This window comes from Labrus bergylta, chromosome 3 (assembly GCF_963930695.1).
Source record: "Labrus bergylta chromosome 3, fLabBer1.1, whole genome shotgun sequence".
Taxonomy (NCBI): domain Eukaryota; kingdom Metazoa; phylum Chordata; class Actinopteri; order Labriformes; family Labridae; genus Labrus; species Labrus bergylta.
Window position 1 is genome coordinate 23,866,050 of NC_089197.1, and position 22,065 is coordinate 23,888,114.

General features: G+C 41.0%; 2 protein-coding genes across 6 annotated transcripts in view; both read right to left on the reverse strand.

Annotated features, from left to right (window-relative positions):
- Positions 1-228: 228 nt before the first annotated feature.
- LOC109982305 (retinoblastoma-like protein 2) lies at positions 229-9,105 on the reverse strand. The gene is made up of 14 exons (XM_020631862.3): positions 8,642-9,105; positions 6,985-7,049; positions 5,600-5,706; positions 5,284-5,387; positions 4,949-5,086; positions 4,456-4,620; positions 4,247-4,316; positions 4,032-4,111; positions 3,064-3,240; positions 2,740-2,811; positions 2,328-2,388; positions 1,746-1,897; positions 1,429-1,593; positions 229-1,259 (listed from the first exon to the last, which is right to left on the reverse strand). The coding sequence occupies exons 2-14, from the start codon at positions 7,041-7,043 to the stop codon at positions 1,032-1,034; spliced, it is 1,578 nt and encodes a 525-aa protein (XP_020487518.2). The 5' UTR covers positions 7,044-7,049; positions 8,642-9,105; the 3' UTR covers positions 229-1,031.
- An 845-nt stretch (positions 9,106-9,950) lies between these two features.
- The window catches only part of chd9 (chromodomain helicase DNA binding protein 9), a 67,923-nt gene continuing 55,808 nt past the window's right edge, over positions 9,951-22,065 (reverse strand). For 3 of the 5 annotated variants that reach the window (XM_020640378.3, XM_065953001.1, XM_065953000.1), the window contains 16 exons: positions 21,558-21,647; positions 20,523-20,626; positions 20,165-20,282; positions 19,968-20,025; positions 19,774-19,822; positions 19,428-19,674; positions 19,089-19,294; positions 17,700-18,572; positions 17,357-17,526; positions 16,893-17,123; positions 15,751-15,928; positions 15,209-15,357; positions 14,840-15,070; positions 14,403-14,552; positions 14,068-14,172; positions 9,951-13,873 (listed from right to left, as the gene is read on the reverse strand). In XM_020640378.3, coding sequence (XP_020496034.2) covers positions 12,875-13,873; positions 14,068-14,172; positions 14,403-14,552; positions 14,840-15,070; positions 15,209-15,357; positions 15,751-15,928; positions 16,893-17,123; positions 17,357-17,526; positions 17,700-18,572; positions 19,089-19,294; positions 19,428-19,674; positions 19,774-19,822; positions 19,968-20,025; positions 20,165-20,282; positions 20,523-20,626; positions 21,558-21,647 — 3,958 coding nt within the window. In that variant the 3' untranslated portion in view covers positions 9,951-12,874. The remainder of the gene's footprint in view (positions 13,874-14,067; positions 14,173-14,402; positions 14,553-14,839; positions 15,071-15,208; positions 15,358-15,750; positions 15,929-16,892; positions 17,124-17,356; positions 17,527-17,699; positions 18,573-19,088; positions 19,295-19,427; positions 19,675-19,773; positions 19,823-19,967; positions 20,026-20,164; positions 20,283-20,522; positions 20,627-21,557; positions 21,648-22,065) is intronic. The other 2 variants (XM_065952999.1, XM_065952998.1) reach the window with 2 other exon arrangements.

A 22,065-nucleotide genomic window follows, 5' to 3' on the forward strand; every position in this document is an offset into this window, starting at 1 on the left:
GAAACAAACCAAAACAACCAGTCTCTGGGGTTTATGTCTTTGATGAGTCAACACGAGTGGCGGCTGTGGCTCAGTTGGGAGACTCGTCGCCTCGCAACCAGTAGGTCAACGGTTCAAGCTGAGCAACATGTCCGTTGTGTCCTTGGGCAAGACACTTATGAATGGATTGTCGTTGTACTTAATCTCCGATGTACGTCACTAAGTGAATTGTAACGTTGAACACATGAATAAAGACAATCATTTATTGAAAGAGGATGTAATAGAGATACGAATACATAAAAGTTTTAAATAAATGCACGTTCACGTATATGCAACACTGATTGCTTTTAAGAAACTCAGACATATTATAATCGACTTCAATAGACTTCGGAAAGCAAAAGAATGCTTCTTTTGTTATAAATATTTGTTATAAATATAAATATAGTGAAAAAGATTACAATTGTTTAAGAAATTAGAAAAATTTAGTTTCCCTTTTTTTTTTTAAAGCATTAAAAATGGATTGAAGCACAAAAAATATTGCACTTGAATAGTAAAATCCTTAAAGGAATCAGTATTCTGAATCCTACATCATTAAACAGGACAAGAAATTCTTTTGAAACTGGACATATAATCAGTCCAGTTCATGCTGTGAGGGGCTTGACAATCCTGGGACGAGTTTATCCTTCACTTTTAAGTGCAGCACAATTTGTTACCTCCCTCCCCTTTTAAACCAGATTCATCCAAAGGGCAGTAAACATTTCCGGTTTCGCCCTTCCTTGATTCAAACATCTTCGTACAGTTCCACTGCAGGAGCTGCCCAAGTCGACCACAACCTATAAGCTTTGGTGGTCAATGAGCTGAGTGCTAACTAATGAAAAGAACACCGAGAGTTGGTGTCAGAAAAAGTGCAGTGCAGAGAAAGGATAGCATTAAGCTCGGAGGGCAGACAACACTGATTTTTGTGAAATAATTTAGCCTGAAGAAATTTTTAAAAGTACCTTCAAAGAAACCAAATTACTTGATGCCTGATTTTTTTTTTAAATATGGCATGATCACATCTGCTCTTGTGCAGGTGGTTGGCCTTGGTCTCTTTCTGCCACTCGATCATTCACCACATCCCTCAGTCGCCTGTGAAAGGCTGACGGAAGGTCCAAACGACGCCTCCTTATAGGAGGACCATCATCTCCTTCTACCTCCTCTGCTCCGTTCATTGAGGAAGCAACATGTGGCCGCCTGCTGGGGATCCTGCCTGAGACCACGTTATTGATGTGACGCAGACGCTGTGGAAACAGGGATATTTGCAGAATTATTAAACAGTGAATTAATGTCTTGATCCATTATTTAAGCTCTAGTATCCATTACATTGACTCTGCACAGTATACAAGCAGAAACATCTGATTGAATGTGACAAATTGATGACTTAAGGTCTATAGCAGTTTGTGCTCAGACCTCAGAGTTGTCTGAGTTGAAGGTGTAGGTGAGTCCAGGTGCCCGTTGGGGAGCCGCTTCTCTGTTGTACAGTGAAATGTAGATGTGGTGACTGCTTGACAGTCTGTATCTGCGAGGAGATGCTCTGTACTGCTGGGGAAGTAAGGTCAAGGGGGGAGTGCGAACCTACAATTGGAGTTACAGAAAAATAGCAATCTTAAGAGATAAATCCATAGTGTATTACAACATTTTTAATTTACATTCATTTGTTTTTTCATGACCTCAGCTTTTTAAATTGTTCTCTTGTTCAGTTTGTCCAATGTAGCAACTTTACTTACGCCAGGAGGTGGGGCAAACTGCATGGCCAAGTCTTTCATCTTTGGCACGTAGACTTGGTTGTAAAAGTTAATGAGGTTTCCCCTGTCCTCTTGACGTGGTGCTGGATAATGTGCTGATGGTGTGTGAGGGGTCAGAGCAGAAACACTGGGGTCTGGAATCAACAATAGAAAGAAGAGTGAATATTACAGTTTGTCTCTTCTTTTATCACCAATATGAAGCAGAAAATACAATGTGGTTAAAAACTTGTGGTAATGTTTTACCACATGCCTCTGAAGTTTTACTATTTTTTTTTAACCATGCATCCTTGTACTGTACATCTCCAGCTCAAACTGAAATATGCAACTTTAGAGGGCTTTAAGTACAGGAAACATGTTGATGGTGGAGCCAGATAGTATCCAAAGATCTTCTGCCTCCAAATCAAAACATTCCTCATCAAATAAAGTGCATTGCAGGAGTCCCATATAAAACTTTGCGACTGATTCATCTCCGGGAAATGAGGGACGTTTCTAAGACTTTACTGTTTATGCAAGTTAACAGATCCAATATTTAGTTAATAACATTTGTACTAAAGTGTTTCTTACTGTTATTCCCAACTGGAGAATTCTCTGTGTTTCTTCCAGAAATCAGCACATCTTTATAGACCTGAGAACAGAAAATGTCGGTGTTCACTCATACACAAAACTATAACAAAGCAAACACATAACAGCCCGCTTTAAAAAAATGACTTACATGTTGATCACGAGAATACTTTTTACACTCACTTTTTAAATGGCATTAAATAAAGCTTTTCATTTCGAGTCCCCTCTATAGCCATAACTATCATACTTTAAAGATCCAGAATCCTGACATGTTTCATCCACAGGGAACTTTTTTATGGAGCAAACATGTCAAGATTTATTGTGAGGTGAATGGCATTGGGTTTTAAATTGTCGTTACATTTCAAAGTCAGTGTTGATGTCAGATTTGACAAAATATAAAAAAACAACAACTTACATTTCTGCTGGCAAGTGGCAGAGACATGTAGCACGCAATTATGCGTTTGAAGGGTAATTCCATACAGGTAATCTGTAAATGCAAATTTCATTTGTTCATTTTTTTCCAGGTTCTTTTACATTCATTTTTACGCAAAGGTGTCACACCTTGTACAATCATCTTTAATAACAAGATGCCATTGCTAATACATTAGTATTCCGTTACATGATAAATGCTGTTGTTTTCAATGCAAACATTTGAACTAAGTTACACTATTCTCCTTTTGAGAAATGAAAGTGATATAGCGTAGCAAGGATTTGTACCTCTGATAATGTTTCAGCCCACCTTAGCAATGATGTAGACGGCACACATGAACAGTTGGTCCAGGTGACGGTCTGCCATGATGTCAGTGAAGTGGACAACAGAGTGCTCAAAACAGGTCCAGATCTTCAAGCGCAGCTCATCAGAAAGGCCCAGTTTGGAAGAAATATCCTTCAGCCTTGAGCTCATCAACATGTAAACCTAAGGCAAAGAGGGGGAAAAAACAACAACACACTAAACATAACATGACGGATTCCCATGATTCAGAAGATACAGACATGATAAGTTTATTAAAAACAAAGCTGTGATACCATACAACTTTAGTAGGGCTGAAACTTTCAGCTGGGAACGCTCCAAATAAATCATTAAAAACATATATTTGCCAATGAATACGACATCATTGGTGAGGGTCAAGATTGGTTGTATGAAGGAAAAAAGTCCTTGTGGAGAGCAGCAGAGGTTGAAGCCATCGGCCAAAATGTCGTCTCATAACCCAAACCTTAATGTAAAGGCATTTATATGAAGATATCTTTTTACAGACAGTGGCCCGATTAGTCATTTCTGAACTTCAACTCATTTGACTGCCTCATTCTGCTGGTCAGACTTCAAACACTGACCAGGACACAGAGGTGGAAGGCTTGTCCTGTATGTATATTTACTGGATATCTGTTGGGGAAACCTAAGGGCCCCAACATTTTTACCCCAGGAAAATAATTTTGTTATCAGACAGTGGTGGGACTGACTGTTTGTCAAACACATACAAACACAATGCAATTGTATATTTGTTCTGCAGGCTCTGTCCATGCAAGCAAAAACAATTCAGACAATAATAGACAGTACAGCACTAAAAGAACTCTGCTGCAGGTGCTGTGACAGAGTTATAGGACACAAATGGACAAGTTAAATAACAGGTGATACCAAACTCTTAATTCCACATTTAATCATGAAAAATCTCCAATCACTTTGCACACTAGTTTGTTTGATTGATTTACCTTTCGAGAAAACACAGACAAACAGATGCCTATTGGTGGTCTGTCTTCAGCTGAAGGCTGTTGATTGTGGTTTGCAGGCACTGATGAAAAACAGAACTGATCAGTCAGTATACAGTATGCATCAAACGAGTGTATTACATGAAGCAATGTCTGCATAGAAATAAAAAAAAACTGTGATCAGAAAGTGGCTGTAATATGTTGTGTCAGCATCGTACCTCCTGGTAGGTTTTCATCAGGTTGCAAAACAGGCCTGCTCGGGTCTTCAAGACTGTTAGGAGGCATCACCTGCATGCCAAACAAAGACTCCATTTAAAACTACATCATGTACATTTGATGCTTAGATAATCATCAATGATTTGTTCAGTCAAATAAAATGTTTCAATCTTATTTTTTCCCCAAGCGACGCAAGATTAAGGGTGTCAACCTGTTGGCAGGTAGGCAGACGGCCGTCATTGGCTCTGATGTCCTCCCACAGAGGTGAGTCGCTGGTCCAGGCCAAGCTCTCCAGGATTTTCTCCTCCACTTGAGCGAGGTGTCTGAAGACAGTACGAGACAGGCCGTCTCTTACTCGCAGAACCGGCTCTATCACCTGTCAGACCAAAAGGGAAACAACATGGAGGAGGGAGGTTTGCTCAAAGTTAAGAGTAATCGTGGATGTTTCACTTCAATGTAAATTTTTACACACTTTTGTGCTTTTCCAAGACAACGCAGACAACATATTATTTTTGGTTGTGTTGGGAATGTGGTGTTGATATTTGACAGTTATTTGGGGTTGAGATCTGTCTACATATTATATTCCAAAAAAGAAAAATACTAAAGTATGTATATGAAAATGTTATCAATGTAAATAAAATATCAACAAATATCTGTGTACACGGCTATTGCAAGCAAACATTTATGAGGAAAGTTTAACAAACCTTTCCAAAGTGGTATGGTGCCAGTCTGATGATCTGAAGAAGCAGAGGGAAGTCACATGGTAGGTTGTTGGATGATATGGCCATCTCCAGACAACAGGCCACCAGACAGTAATGGTACAGTTCATTGTTCAAGATGCTCTGTAACAAAAACAAAAGTCATCATAATTAAACATAAAAATATATTTGATTCCAAAGGCAACAAAAAGCTTAAACATGTAATGTAACATGCAGTATTGGGTGTCTCTTGTCACAGCTCAAACAGTGCATGTAGTGTCAATAATTGAGTTTGCTAGACTGCAGTTCTGGTTTTAGCCACAAGAGGGCAGTACACTCACTGAAATATCAGCGATGCCCAGCCTTTTCCTCTCTCTAATGGCGTGCTTCTCCAGGATGCGGTAATACCAAATCCCAGCTTGGTGGCAGCACCTACCTGCCAACTCTGAGAGAAATATCACACATATTAGAAGTGAAAAGTATAAACAACAATAGATTTATTCCAAAATATATGACATGCCTTAAAAAGAAAAGAAACAACCCTCACTAACACTGATGTTGTTAGTTGTTCCCTGCTGTGTTATGTTGCCTCTGATGGTTTAGAGAGCAGCTTGATCACATGTCTCAACTGTTTTTGGAGAATTAAATAAAACATACCGTTGGTCCCCTCATTTCCTGCAACGTTCCTGTGGTGCTGAAGAAATGTGTTTAACAACCTTCTCAGTCGGGTCCTAATCACCTCGGTTGGATCTCTGGAGCACTCCCTGATTTAAAGGAATCACAAAAGTGAGTACAAAAGCACAGCAGTTAAATTAGCAGGGGATATTGGTTGGAAAACACCTGGAATTAAAAAAAAAAAAAAACTTCCCTTACAAAGGTGTTTTTTTAGAAAGCTCATTCAAATAATTTAAAAAGTACATAGAAACCCTGTCAGAAGTTCTCATTGCAATCCTCGTTTTGGGTGTTTTTACTGAAACACTTCACACATTCACTAACGTATTAACAACGTTTCAACTGTCACGTCACATCAATATGTTGATGAAAATGTCTCTAAACTAAGGAACACTATCCTCTCACTAAAAAAATCAATGTGAAAATAAAAGGTTTGCTAGCTCAGTATAACACATCCTCGTCTCGCCTCACTTGTATTTATTTACACTCATGTATGAATACAAAAGGTTTTAATTTCATCCAGATGACTTTACGTATCTTATTCTTACTTAGTGCTAACTCAGAGTTTATGTCTGTTTTTCTCTCTAAACTAAACGTCTATAACCTTTCCTTTACAGCTATGAACACTGTTAGAAACGATTACAAAGAAATAATATTAAAAGTAAAGACACCTCTCGAGTAACACAGTTAATAATGACTCATCAGGTGTGTGATGTCGGTTTATGACTCCTGTGATCACAGGGCGTGTGCTCGTTTGACGGAGAGAGACTGAACACACACTCGTGCCGATGCCGATCTCTGTTGACAAAAGTAATATTTTTTATGTTTACATCACTGGTCATCGGATTTAGGCTCATACTTGCCGTTTTAAAATACGGTTTAATCCTTTAAATGGATAATGACCCAAACTTCATTGACCGTCATTCATCCAGATGGAATGATTTCACCCAGAAAGGGCCGGGGCCGGCATCGTTTGGGTTGCTCTCATGAGTATGGTCATGTTGCTATACTGGGTTTTTCTTGATAGCTGAACCCGCCTGTGTCGGGCAGAGGTTCAATGGAAGGTTCTCACAGATACCAGTGAAAGATAAATAAGGTGTATTTTGATTTGTAAATCATGCAAAGCTACTAAAGAGGTATCACAGAGTGAAAACATCAAACTTGAAATGAGCATGATACTGCTCCTTTAAATACAGAAGCAATCTTTTTTATTCAAGGTAGATATTAAAATCTTACATGCATGTCAAAGTGTTGTGGTTTATTATGTTACAATCTGTACTCTAAAATAACCTAGATGTTTATCTTCATTTTATGATCCCATACAACAGAATACAACTGAGAAAAAAACATACAAGGATATTAGCGCTAACCTGAAAATAGCAGTCAGGCGATCACTGGGGGCAAAGCAGCCTGGTCCTGTGGCTGCCATGGTGACCTGCGCACACACACACACACACACACACACACACACACACACACACACACACACACACACACACATTCAGCGCATTCAATTTAAAATGCCAGTTATGAACTATGTGTCCTCGCTGCAGCATTAAAATGACTCATGCAGAGGAGGAAAAGTGTCACTGACTAAAACAAACATACATGTCAGTCCAAAGCACGTTACCTACACTGAATAAAGCAGAAACAAAAAAACATTACACATAACTAGCATTACTTGGACTCTTTTGTAGAGGTGACAGAGAGGAGGACTCTGAACAAACTGTTATCCATGATGGATAATCCTGATCACCCTCTGCACACCCTGCTGGACAAACAGCGGAGCAGCTTCTCCAACAGACTGATACAACTCCGCTATCACAAGGACAGATACAAGAAATCTTTCTTACTGAAGGCCAGAACTCTGTACAACAGCTCACCTCATGCGAGCAGAGAACTGTCATCATGATAATATTTGTCTCTCCTTACTGTAATCTGCACATGTTAAATTCACAAATTATCCCTGCACTCATGTTTACTTCATTCGTCTGTCTACTCTCTGTTATATTGAATAGTTTCTGCTTATTATATGTCTACACTCATGCACTTTAACTTATGTCAATACTGTCCATTTACAACCCTGTTTTTGCACATTTACATTCAATCTTCCATATTTAATCTTCCTATTTAAGACTAGTAATGCTTAGTTAAATCCTGGTTGTATATATTCACATTCTTAGTTTTGATATTTTTAGTGCTTATTTACTTTGTATTTAATATTATATTGTGTTTAAATTTGCTCATATTGTGTGTTTTGACAACCTGCTGATGTAACGCCACAATTTCCCAGTTTGGGATCAATAAAGTAATTTTATTCTATTAAGAGTTAGCCTACTGCAAAGAGTTTAAATGAAGTCTAAAACTGAGTCATCTACCGAAAAGGGTCAAATATTAAACCCCACAACAATGATTTCAAACTGCTGAAATAAAATAAACGTGACAGGGCAGCTCATAAGGGATTTAAAGGTTTCAAAAAGTAGCCAAACTCACTTTGTAGCCTATCTGAGACAATAAAACGACGCGGCTTTAATGTTGTCACATAACATCGCGATGAACGGAAACATTTACTTTAGATTTGCTTACAACGATTTACTCATGTGACAAATCAAAACATTGAAACACGGTGAGAAAAGGCACAGACACTTCTGGGTCAACATGAGGAACAGAAAGTTCTTGAACATGTGGATCCTTACTACAGAAATGTTAAAGCCGTCGATGCTGTCATTTCCTCAAAGCTGAAGTCATAATTTTTTTTTTAAAGGAACCAACCCGTTACTTTCACTTTGAGTCTAGGAACATAAACAGCAACACTCAAGTTAATAATTGACTAATAAGCATCGATACAGCTGTATTATACAGTGCAATAGCCTGTTTTAATATTCTTATCTTTAGATTGGAAAGTTACAGCAGCACTAAGTCTTCTTGGATAATGTAGACTATTCCGCTATGTTGGCTCCATTCCTACACGAACTTCTAATTTAGCACAAAAAACATAGACGCTTAAATATGCTCTAAATCACTTACCAGGATTTGTATAGTGCTTCTATTGAGTTCAAGATCCAGACAGAGGTTCTTGCAGTTAAATAGCCCTTTAAAGGTCTCTTACTTCCGATTGATATCGAAGAAGAGGTAATGCATTCAGGGTGTGGCTAGTTAAAGTCACTGCTGAGACAAAGTTCACTTCATCTGCCTCTCAGCGGCAGACATGTCAAGACTTGCCCTGCATCTCATTTCTCTTTTCTCGTTTCCTCGTTTCCTCGCTCCTCTAGGCCCGCCATGTTAAGGACAGTCCAAAGCTCTTTGGAAAGGAGGGAGAGAGGATCGAGGAGAGAGGAGGGAGACCTGAGGAGCGATGACCGAGGAGACAGGAGAGCTGACTTTACAGAAGTCTTCTTACTGACATGCACGCCCCCTTTCTCCAATATCACTCATTGATTGGACGCTGCGGCGGATTGGACTTCATTGATGCCAACTCCGTCATGTCGTCACACGATCAGCTGTTGTCATCGTCACAAAAGGGACGTCGCTTCACCTGACGCTACAAAGGAAAGGACGTCTCATGTCTCATATTTCCTCAATTCCTCTCTCCTCTGCTTCGTTTCCTTGCTTTTCCCTGTGGGAGGGACTAAGGTGCAAGTGGAGGAGGCCAGTGGAGGACACTTGGATGCAATAAAGGGAACTGAGAGTACCCATGTTGTCCGCGTGTGGTTGTTTAGAGGAAATGGAAAAAGTGACGAATACACAGGTCAGTGAACTATCTATGAAGGCCTACAATATATGATCAACAAGATACTGTGCAACAGCAGTCTCTGGTGGTGCTGGCTAAGAACAAATGTGTGATTTACGTTTTGTCCGACAGAGTAGTACTATTATTAAACCCGCCAATTGAGTATGAATTATTTTGTCTTAAACCATCTTTTTTTTTTTTGCTTTTAGCATTTAAAACACGTCCTTATAACTTGCATGTTCATAGTGTAGCCCTAGAAGCTGTTAAAGCAGCTTATTAAGTCTAGAAACCATAGCTAGTCTAAGTACTAGTTTTTCCTACTTTTTTTTGGTAATGAGTAGTCATTGTTTTGTACTGTAATTTGTTACTATTGCCAAAAAAAAGAACTTTAAAAAAATACTACAGTAGGCTAACCTCAATTGAAGCAATGAAAGCCTATAACCTGTAGTATTTTTGAGTTTCAGCTTTCTTGAGACGCCAAATTGAAAAGCAGATAGCAAGAAAAGAAAGTTATAAAGTGAACACAGTGAGGAGGAGGAAGAGGAGGAGGACCAGGACCCCCCTCCTCCTCCCCCCGCCCAGACAAAACAACAGACAAAGGCACACTTTATTGATAGTCAGAAGAATATGTTTAATAAAAATAATTAAACCTCAATTTCCTCTATAGAACTTCATAGAAAGTAATCCAATAAATTACAAATGACTTTTTAAGACAAGTTGTCCTGCACTTCATAAAGAATTATTTTGACTACACAGACCACATCTTGCAAATATTACAACTGTCCAATGAAAAAAAAAAAGCAAGACAGAAACTGACCAGAGTGACGTTTATAGGATATAATCAAGCCTGAAATAAAAATACAAACCAATGATGCTAGCTTTGTCATCCCAGTGATTACATGTATGCAAACAGAAAGAAAACCTCCCTGTACAGCAGTAGTGTGTTTTGTCTTTCCTTTTGCATATTGGTCATGTTTACTTTTGTTTGAATCAACACTGTCTCTCTAGCATAGAAATGTTTTGAGAGTCCTTGTACAGTACAACATAAGAAAAAAAGATAGAAAAATGAAAGCAGAAAGTCCAATGTTATATCTACCATCTTTTCCATTTGTGTCCTATAGAAGTTTAGCACGGTCATAAATCCATCAACACGTCACCGCGGGGCAACAAAAAGAAGCAACAGTCCTCAGATCACCTACAGCAGAAGAAGCGATGGCTGGGTGTTTGTATAAGGGCACTACGAGTTTAAAGAGAGCAGGGGTGCAGATATACAAAAATGACAGAGGCATGTTTAATTACATTGCTCAGACATAGAAAAATACTATACTGTGAGTAATTATATAAAAAAATGCAATTGCATTGCAAGCAAAACTCATGAAGAGGTCTAAATAACAGGCATACAAGAAAAACTGCTAAAAGCAACATTAGAGATCTTCAGCCACTCCAGAACAATGCTACAGCAGTACTTAAGAAACTAAACAGACTGAGTTTAAGTCAGTGGGGTTTTTTCTTCCCCCAACACTTGAGGGGCGCTCTGTGAGTCCTAACAGAAACCTGAAGCTCCGAAATCATTTTAAAAAGTATATCTAACAGTCCACTGTGTAACAGCAGTCCTAGAGCAAGCACTGTTGTGCTAGAGAAGGTTACAAAAAGGTACTTCGGCTTGAGTGTTTGTGTGTATCCTGGTTACAGCTGAACATTGACATGAGCGGAGATGATGAACTAAATGCACAAAGCATGGTGCACAAATTTGAGCTGTTATTTTGTCAGACGGAAGCAGAACGATAGAGCGAGGTACAGGATAAGGGCACTTCTACACCTAGATGAAGCTCCATTCATTTCTGAAAACACAGTCAAGCAAAAAAAAAAAGTGAAACAAACACAACAAGCTGCGAACTCACAGTAACACAAGCTGCCATCATTTCACCTTTTCTAGAACTAGCCTGGCACTGTGTAAACTTGAATGCGCAATCAGTGACAATCACTTCAATCTTAGGCAAGATTTTTAACTATTTTGTGCATGTGCCACGCTTGTATTGTTAAGACTTTGGTTGTAAGGGGACCATGCAACACATAATCCAGAATGAACTTTAAATCCCTAAATGTTTCTAGTGAGAAGAGTTTGAGATTGAAAATGTTGGTACAGTAGTTTTTCCTACTAGCTTGCAAGGCGCTCTCATTTAGAGTCGACATTCAGACCGAAAAAGCTACGGAAGCAGTAGACACCAGGTGAAAGGAGCAGTTGAGCCAAAGAAGTCAACACAGTGGAAGCTCTTGGTAAAAAAAAAAAAAAAAAAAGGCCTCCGACACATACATTTGAGCAGAGACTAAGACTTTCTGCACACGGACATCAAAAGACACACCCAAGCACATGTAAATCTGCACAGTGAAGCCAATCATTTTAGCACAGTCGAGGTAAGATGCAGTCAAATACGGCGGGATGTAGTTATAATATACACGTCATCAAGACTCCTGAATTCTTCCTCGAAACACTGTCTGGATTGTTAATGATCAAAGGGCAGTTTGTTTGGCACACAGTAAAAGGTTGTTTGTTCCCCCCCCCCACACCACTCCTCCGCTTGAGGAGTTTATGAGACACTGTAGTCAAAATCAACAGATGTGCAAGTGAACGGGTGTAAGCTCACTGTGAGCAGCTAAAGTGCGCCTGACATATTTTTAAGGTGAAGAAAAGGAGTTTCCATAATGACATATCCACCTGAACATTGAAACATTTAAAAAAAAAATAACAGCAAAGAATTGAATTTGGATCCGTTTTTCAAGCTAATGCTGTTTGTTTGAAGAACGTAATACTTTGACAGATTCCTCTCTGTATTACAGTGATGTTGAAGAGGGGGCGTCCGAGAGGATGTGAACAGATGCAACAATAAACTCAACGTGATGTGAAAAACAGTGAAAGTGAGTGAGGTTGGGTTGTGCACTGGGTTGGAACATGGCAGACAGAGAATCTACAGCTTCAGTGACATTCATTAGCTGCCCAAGTTATTGCTGACATATCCAATGTATGATCTGCAAAGCACAAGTGTCAACAAACCTGTTAAAGTTTTATTTACAAGAGAAAACCAAAGTGTTTGTCAAGTTTCATTCTCCCAACCCCCAACAGTCAAAATATATTAATAGTACAGCTCAAAGAGCATATTGATGTAGTCTCACTTTTTTAATAAAATTAAATCCTGACATAATTACAATAATGCCTTTTTGTTTCAATTGTACATAATGGTGTGGTACAAGTTCACAGAGTTCAGAAATCTACTAAAGTCTGACATGCAAAATGTCTCAAACAAGACTGTACCATTGAACAGGAACTGAAATCTCATTTCAGTTTCTTTAAGTCAGTTGTTCATTTTTTTTTATGTCTTTGTAGTCTTTATTACACAACATTTTAGTTAGTTCTTGTATTTACATGTAAAGAAATCGCAACATAAGTGCTGGAAAAAATCCATATATATGTGAATATATGTATACATTTCTAGGCAATACATAAATAAATCTATAATTATATATTCAGAGGATCAGTCCTCATCACTGGAGTCTGAATCGCCTGATGAGGAAGAAGAGCTCCCAGACTCTGAAGAAGATGACTTGGCTTTCCCCGAATCTTCAGGACCACTGTTCTCTTTTTGTTCTGCTGACTCCTCTCCTTCTTCATCTTCATCCAAAGCCTCTTCTAACTCCTCATCATCCTCATCTCCGTCCTTCTCTGCTGCTGGCACCTCTGTCACCTGTGGCAATGACTGGGAGGCTGCAGGCTGAGGAGGAAAAGGAGCAGGAGGAAGGACATGCTCCCTGCTTGAGCTCTGCAGCTGTGTGGCAGACACAGGAAGGTTAAGGCCTGGAGTGAGAAGCATCCCTGGGTAAAGCATACTGGAGAGTAACAAGGGGTTAAGAGACAGTGAGTGACTGGAGGCTGCTGAGGCAGCTGAAGCACTTTGTGGGGCGCCGGCAGAGGAAGAGGAGCTGGAAGTGGAGGAAGGAGTTGTGTTCAAGCCCTCTGTCCTTTCTCCTTTGGTGTCTGAGGTGTTAGAGGGGACTTTAGAGGCCGACGGCTCGCCTGCAACACTGCTGATGGTTCCTTTTGTCTTCTCTTCAGAGCCACCTGTGCCCTCCTGAACAGGCTTCCCTAGCAAACTGCTCATGCCAATGAGGTTTGGGATTCCAGCCATACCAGAGAGCATCATGGGAAACATGGCAGCAAGGTTACTTGCAGCCAGATTGCTAGCATCAGACGGCAGCCCCATTAGGCCCGCGGTGAGCTGCAGGGACTGTAAGCTCTGGAGGTTTTGCTGGAAGGCCTGCAGACTGGGCAGGTCCATTCCAGTAAGGAGGCCATTGGCTAGAAGGGGGTTCAGACCCAGTGCAGAGACTGCAGGGTTGGGAGCTGCAGCTGCCGCAGTGGCAGCCGCTGCTGCCTTGGCCAGAGGATTCTTGGGTCGACGTCCACGTCTGCTCACCTCCTCAGGAACAATTGGTCCTGTTAGGATCCTGTCAAACATGCTCTCTGGGAGGTAACCCTGAAAAAACATCGAAGAGATGATGGGGTTGGTATCATTAAACATCAGAGACAAACCTGTGTCATTCCAAATATTACCGCACACATGCTATAAAAAGTAAACACTAAGGACTTGTTTAGGTCCATCTAGCTAAAACTCATATAGTGAACAGCTGTTAACCTGATGTTCACATAGATGTGATACTTTTGACTTACCGACTGTTTGACAACATCAGCCCACTCAGGTGGGACACCGTACTCGGGGTTCTCCTGAAGGAAGCGGCACAGATCCTTCAGAGGAGGAGCAAATGCTCCACCGACCTACATGACAGATGACAGCAACATGAACCAAAGGGCAAGACAACCAAAAGTTTCTCTTTCTGTAGAACCTTGTTAAAAAAGCAAAGGAAGTACTGTCTGGCTTCATTACAGTAAGAACACTGGGCAATGTGAAGGTAAAAGCATCCAGTGTGTCAAACAGATTGTTACTGAAGCTACGACCCAGTTTTGAAGCTTAGTCTTTAAAGGAACACTCAAAAACAAAAGCAAACCTTGCGTGCGTTTCTCCTGTTGATGATCTGGACCCTTTCTTCTCCTGTCAGGCTGTTCACATCGATCTTGTTGGGGTTCCTGCAGCGGTGCCTTTTCTGTTTGGGCCGACCATCCTGGAAGTGGAACTGCATCTGCATTTTATTTACCCCCTGGATAGGAAATGATACTCATGATAAAAGAAAATGCCGTAGATTTTCTGTACAAAAGAATGATTGGTTCACTGGCTTTTGCAAAGTAAAACAACCCTCTGTTGTTGAATTCATAAGGAAGCTATGTTTTGTACCTGCCTTAAAAAACTGCACATTAATCTCACCCAAACAAACTAAAAATTATGATGTGATTTTGCTTTATAATAATCAGAATCTTAACAAAACATTCTTCTTTTAACTCTACAGAAACCTTTAAGGTAAAGTGATGATAAGAAATAAGTACTCACAGGGATGAAGGCTCCTGTGTCTGCCACAAATCCAGGGTGCTCTTTGAGCCACAGATCTAGATCTTTCCTCCTGGGAGCATCGTCCCCAGCAAGCCGGGTGCCATCTTTGAGGTTTATGACAGGGACTCTGCTGTCAGTGTCTGCTGGTATCTGATTGGAGCTCTGGCTGAAGCCTGGCATTGAGGTCACAGCCATGCCCACCTGGCCAATACCCCCCCACCCTGGAGGCATCTGGAAAAACACAGGCACAAAAAATGGTGTGTTATTTAGGATACAGCTCATCAGATCAGAACACTAAGGTATACAATAACTTATTATCTATTCATTGCTTGAATAATCAAAATAAGTCAAATAGTAGAGGACGCTAACCTGATCCGAAACAGCAGGGACTCTGCTCCTGTTCATGAAGAGCAGGTCCATCCCCTCCACGTTCTTTCTCCGTCCCCTCCGTCTCTTCACCACTGGCTGGCCATCCAGTACTCCATTCAGCCTCATCTGACTGGAAAGATCTGGAGGGGCTGCAAACAAAAAAACAAAAAAACAGGTCCATCTAGTTTGTCAATGTTTACTGATTTTTAAGCTTAAGGAAGGATCTTTTGAATACATTCGGAAATATCTTACATTTTGGGGTCATTCCATTAAGGACTTTTTTTTTGACTCACGGCTGCTTGTTACTGATGTGTACTTATGGCAAAGGTCAGATGTTGTATTTTAGACTTAACACACATTTTTTGTTTCGTTACCATCTGTAAATTAAACTAGCATGGCCAAAAAGATGACAAATATTATCTTCCTGAAACCAGACTTTGCTGCCATCTAGTGGTAGTCAAGGAAAATAGCAGGGACTTCTGTCAACACATGTATGTACATGTAAAGGTCTTATGGCTTTTCTGCATTTGAAATAAACACACCGGTCTGGAAGCTGCACTGAGGCTTGGTGATGTCTGCCAGGCCTGTGTCCGAGGCGCTCTGCAGCTCATGAAGCCGGGCCAGGTACTGCTGCTGGGCCTGGGGACCTTCCTCGGACTCCAGGGGCCTCTTCAGAGGTAGACCTTGTTTCTGGAAGGTCAGTTTGAGACCTCCTTCCTGCTGCACACACACACACACACATACACACAAACAACAAATATGTTAGACAAGTCTGAGGGAATAAAACGTTAGGGTGAAAACAAAGTTGAGATATAAACAAGGAGAAATGTGCTATTTAATTTTTTAAAAAATCCTCATCCGGCTGTTTACTGCGTAAGGAATCTTTCACTGATTTTTCATCTATCCACAGATTAATGGATATTGAAGTAAAAGCTTTTTTTTATATTACTTAAACTTTATCATTGAAGGTATATTTTTCACAATATATGATTATTTATAAACATGTTTTACATTAAGAGAACATTTTTGCAGTTATTTTCTTGTTAGTAGTATTGGGACACATGGACACAGAAGAGGGCAGTGACTAGCAGGGGCAGTGGGTTTAGTCTAGTCATAGTTTGGACTGCATCGGGAAGCCATGCCAGAGAGAAAGCTGCTGTCAGCATTAAGGAATTTAAAGGTAACAAGCAGCAAGTGTTTGAAGGTATAATTTATGAAAAGATCTTGATCAAAAAGAAAAACATCCAAAGCAAAGAAATAATCGAAAGCAAGTCTGAAGCCTGTCAAGTTAATGGCCACATGCCTCGATGCAAACTAGAAAACGCCTACAGCCGAGGTCTCCATTTCAATCAGATTATAAGCACGACCCCTTCAGTACAGAGAGGCTTCAAACTGAACTCATTATGTCCTCATGACTGAGTGATTTGTGCTCATGTAATCACAGCCTCAGAGCCCAATTCAAATTGAGTGTGTGGGAAAGGAGAGGAACGCTGTTATTAAATTAATCTCTCCTCCTGCCGGGCAGTCAAAACCACTAATCATACCCGAAGGAAAGAAGGATGAAAACCAGAGAAACATGCTGAACACGGCAGCTAACACCAGTCATGGCAACAGAAGTGGTAGGGTCCTACGATTAGGGCGAAGCAGAGGGAGGCGGATGGGAATAAAGGAGAAATCAACATACATCGTTGAGTTTTACTGAGAACTCCTTGTTTTCTGCAACATGCTTGGTCACCTTTGACCCCTGTGGTGAGGCAGAGGGGTCCTCGCACAGGCTGTTGGCATTGTCCAGCAGCTTGGTGGTGTAAAAGGAGGCCACTGCACCTCCTGGCTCGTACACACGACGTGTTCCTGGCCACTTGCCCTTTAGCACTGCCTGGCAGATGCTGTCCAGGCGGTTGATAATCACACGATCCTGAAGAAACAACAGCAAGACTATCAGAACACTCAAGCACTTGGATCATAAAAAAGAACAGAAAGGATATTATTTTCATAACCTCAAGAATTTAATAGATCAAATAATCCCTGTTAGCTGAACATTTTATTCAAATACCTTCAGGGACAATGCTGTTCAGATTATTTGTAAACCAATCAGTTTCGTTATCAAAATGACTCATGACTTGTTTGCACACATTAACAGTTGTTTACCTTTGGCCAGTAGGATGCAGCAAGCATGTACCCCCCTCCCTGGAAAGGATGAGAGGAGTTGTTGTTGATGCCGTTCTCAGTCCCATGGGTGTCTTGCGTTTCATCCTGCGTTGTGCTCAGAGATGCCACACTGTCCTCATCGAAGCCCTTTACTTTTGTTGCTGCAGGCACTGAGAATGTGACAGACAGAGAGACGGACATTAGAAATAGTGTGCACACCTCTTGGACAGGGTATAATTTGGCTTCTAATATGGTATGGTATGGTGTCGTATTTTATTAACAAGGCTTATTCTACATTTCAGTTTTTTTTATCCTGCAGCTTAGAAGAATAACATCTACTCACCTTTCTTCTTCCCCTCCTCTCTCTCACTGTCGCTATCTTCAGAAGAGGATGACGAGGACGACGAGGATGAAGAAGACCCAGAGGAGCAAGAGGAAGAAGAAGAGGAGGAGCTGGACCCGGAATGTGAAGAGGAAGAAGAAGACGAGGAAGAAGATGAAGAGGAGCGTGATGAAGTGCTTGAGGAGGAGCCATCTGAGTCAGATTCTGAGCCTCTCCTTGCCTCCCTGCGCCCTCTCTTGCTAGCCTTCTTGGGTTTCCTCTCAGAGGAGTTTGGCGTGAGAGGTTTGGTACGTGCGGCCACCATCTTTTTCTCGCTGTCCCTCGCGTCTGTAATGGGCTTCTCCTCCAGACCTGTGGGAGTAGGTGGTGCTTGGGGAGGACTCCAGCTGTCCCCAGGCTTCTCCCTGCTCTCCTCTCCTTCTGAGGCAGGTTCCATTTTTGGTACAACCGCACCGGGCTCAGTGTCTTTCTGGGTAGGTGGAGGCAGCGGAGAGCCTGTCAACACTGAGCTAGCATTCTGGAACTGGGGCTGTAGAAGCGGGGTGGATGTATGGGATTGCTGCTGTGTAGCTTTTGTTTGGCTGTTACGTTGGGCAGCCATGAAGCTGAGCTCAGGGTCTCTCAGGATGTGATAATCTGTGCGGCTGACACCATGTTTGGCAGCACCGATAAGCAGGTCACGGTCATGAGTACCTGCTTCCCACCACACGGGTAAGTCAGAGCTCATCTGGCACAGTGGCAGACGCTCATACAGTAATGCATGACGGAGTACTTGCTCCCGCACCTGACGAAGAAGCTCCACTCTGTACAAGGTACGAGACGCCCGCTCCTCTGTGATGGGCTGGATGGTCAGAGTCGGGTCCACAGCAGAGTCTGCAACATAGCCCAAGAAGACAAAAAAAAAGAAAGTGAGGCTTCTACACAGAAACAACCCAAAGACCTGTCTGTGCCTGGAGTTTAAACATCACACTGTTAGCTTTTTAGAAATGATTAACTTTATCAAACCCTCTGCTTCTGAACCGTTGAGCCAACATTTGTTTTTCAAAGGTAAAACTGATCTCTCTTTAGAATGCAATCCTTTAAAGGCAGCAATGAGTGTAGAATATACTACAGTACCTGAAACGATGTAAACATTATATTGTGATGAATAAATACTTTATGTATATTCTAATAAGAAACATTTCAGCTATTTGCTTACCTTACAATAGATATTTTTATTTCTACAAAAAGATTGTCAAGGTGCCAAATAAAGAATTAACCCTGACATGATCAGCATAATGTCCAAACCCATTTTTTTCAACTGTGTATAAATATATACTGACATTAAGATTAAAACGATATTCATAAAGATATCTATGTGTTTGTTAATGAACTGGTAAGACTACTGACCTCCCTCTTTGGGTGGCAGGCGACACACCCTTCGGCACATGGCGGTAAAAGCACACAGGTATTTCTGCAGGCTCTCATCAGTCTTCTTGTGCAGCCGAGCCATTGCCCTGAACTTGGTCCAGTCGAACCGGCTGAGGTTCGGGTCAAACACTACACCAAATGTGGAGACCACACGGTAGAAGTCGGCCTCTTCTCTCCTGGTCCATCTGAGGAATGGGAAAAAATGACATCTTGTTCAAAATCATCAAGAACGATATTTTTGGTTCTTTTTCATTAAACAATCCATTTTAGATCATTTATATATATTTTTTCAAACGTGGATCTGCTTCTTGATCTGACCTTTGTTGGCGCTCAATCTTAGCCACCATCTTTGGGTTCAGGGTGTCATTGAGAGTGGGGGGCAGCGGGCAGAGTGGAGCTGACAGTATCATGCTGGGCGTGGACTGAGACTGAGTCTGGTGGATTTGGAGGATCTGCCGGCTCTTAGTGAAGCGCTGCGAGGCTGTGATCAGACGTCTCAGTCTGGCTGTCAACACCGAGGATGAGGGCCAATAGATGGTTTCACCTCCTGTCATTGGAACTGCATCTGGATCAGAGTATTACACAGTGATAGTAACATTACGTTTTTAGAATTAGACCGGCACATTTTTTTTATGGATTATGGATTAAAGCATCTAAAGCTCACCTCCGGCGTTGTCAGTGACAACCAAGTCTCCAGGTGAAGAGGCATCATCCTGCAACAGAAGTTCATGGCAGGTTTTAAAAAACACACTTAAACCAGTTTTAAAGTCTTTCAGACTGATTGGTTAAACGATAAATAATTAACAAGCTCAAATACAAAGAGGGGACAATTTCCCCCTTCGGTTCATGTAGACTAACCTCCATATCATCTTTCAGCAGGGCTGGAGCAGGCTTGTACTCTGGATCATCCACATCCCTACACACATACAAATACATATCTATTTGTTTTGTTGGAGTTTACATCCAAATTGTCACAGATTGAAAAATCATTGTGTTTTATTGTGCTGGGCTTAAGTTGAGATATTTCTACGAGTGAAGACTTGTGATGTACACACCCATCCATGAAATCATTGCCTCTTTGTTCGGCAGCAATGGCCTTCTCATCTGGTCGTCCAACGCGCTCTATGAAGCAAAGATTCGGGTCTGCACGGATAGTGTTGTACTTCTCATAACCTAGGAGTGCACACAGGGACAAGTGATTAACAAGGTCAGCAAAGAATCAAACATGGAAACTGTTGGATAGGCAAAAGCCAGTAAACAGAACCTGGATGATTTCTCATATTTTACATTTTAATTTGTTTACTTTAACTTTAATTATTTCCACTTTGTAAAGTTAATACAGACACTTTAAAGTACAGCACGGAATAGCTCTTTTGGATACAACAAGTAACAGTAAGAGCTGACATGTCTTACCATGTTTATAGATGCCCAGCAGCAAACACTTGTCACAGATAGCATCCCACCACAAAGCTGGCAGCTCAGAATGGTCAGGATCTGGCACCCAGATCTTTATTTCACTGTGGAGAGGGAGTAGGAGGAGGAGGAGGAGGAGGAGAAGGAGGAGGAGGAGGAGGAGGAGGAGGAGGAGGAGGGAATCAGAAGTATATTATTTTAGGAGACTTTTTTTTATTTGTTCCTCTATTAAAACATGGAATGAGATGCAATGGAGCAATGAAGGACACATTCAGCTTCATAGAATTGTATTATATCATTCAAATGAACAAAACATTGCAATTTTTGTGTTTAACTAATGTCTTGTTAAATATGTATGTGTAATAACCTCATACAGTTATCAAACTCAGTTTAAACAGGGGCCCTTTGTCTTTTTATTTAACCCTTTTTCCATCATTTCTTCTGTGTATGTAACTCAAGAGCTTCAAATATAATTCCAAAAGAAAGCTTGATTTAAGAATTGTGGGGGAAAATACAAGCTTCCTTAATTCAATCATGATTTATTGTAAGGTGTTGTTTCAATTAACCATCTTTGACAACACTGTCTGGAGTAAATATTTTTAAAAAAACACACCCATCGTTCACCAGCAGGTGGAGCTCTACAACCGTCTTGTTAATTTAGCTGATCTGTTGATTCTTCCTTCAATAGGTTGATACCAGATACTTAGGACTATATTTGCTATTTCACACTGTTAATGATATGCCCTCTTTTTGATACTTTACTCTTTCCAATAACTAACTCTGTAGTGTTTTATTACAGCTGCTAAAGCCTTCTAACCCTCTGTGTAAATCAAGAATCCTGCTAATCCACACATCGAACTGGTCAGGAATTTCACTAGACAGAGTGTACGGTGATAACTACTGTGCTGCTTATTGTAGTTGTCCAATGAAGTTATTGTTATTCAAGCCTCTAAAGCAGTAGGAAATGCTAGAAATTAAAAAAGCATAGGACAGGAAGCTGTTGTAAGTAATGAGTAGGTTAAAAGTTGAGCTCACCTGGAGTCCGCACCATCCAGCACCTTCTGGGCTTGGCTCCCTATCACCTCTTGTTTCAGGTAGTACAGCATTCTGACCCTGAGCAGCACCCTGCATAGAAAACCCACTGGTCACAACAAAGCCCTGACCCCGAACAAACGCTGAGTGAGCAGTACCATCATGCATGCACACACACACACACACACACACTGCTGCAAACTGATGATCACAATGCAAATGAGAGAAATGTGAGACAATTCATGTGTGATCCTAAAATTGAACTGTCTAGGTGTATAATTGTACTGCCATACCATCCACAAACAACATACTGAACATATAGATGATGCGTATGCGTTTGACCACAGATTTTTTTGTGTGTTCAGCCATTAATCACAAGCTAGCCTTTCAAAGAGCTTGCCACAACACAGACAAAGCCAGATGAATTAATGTGAATTACGGTTTAATTGAAGTCGACATTATCGTATAGACCTCACAGGGAGTCATGAGCGTTTCTACAACACGGCTCTGA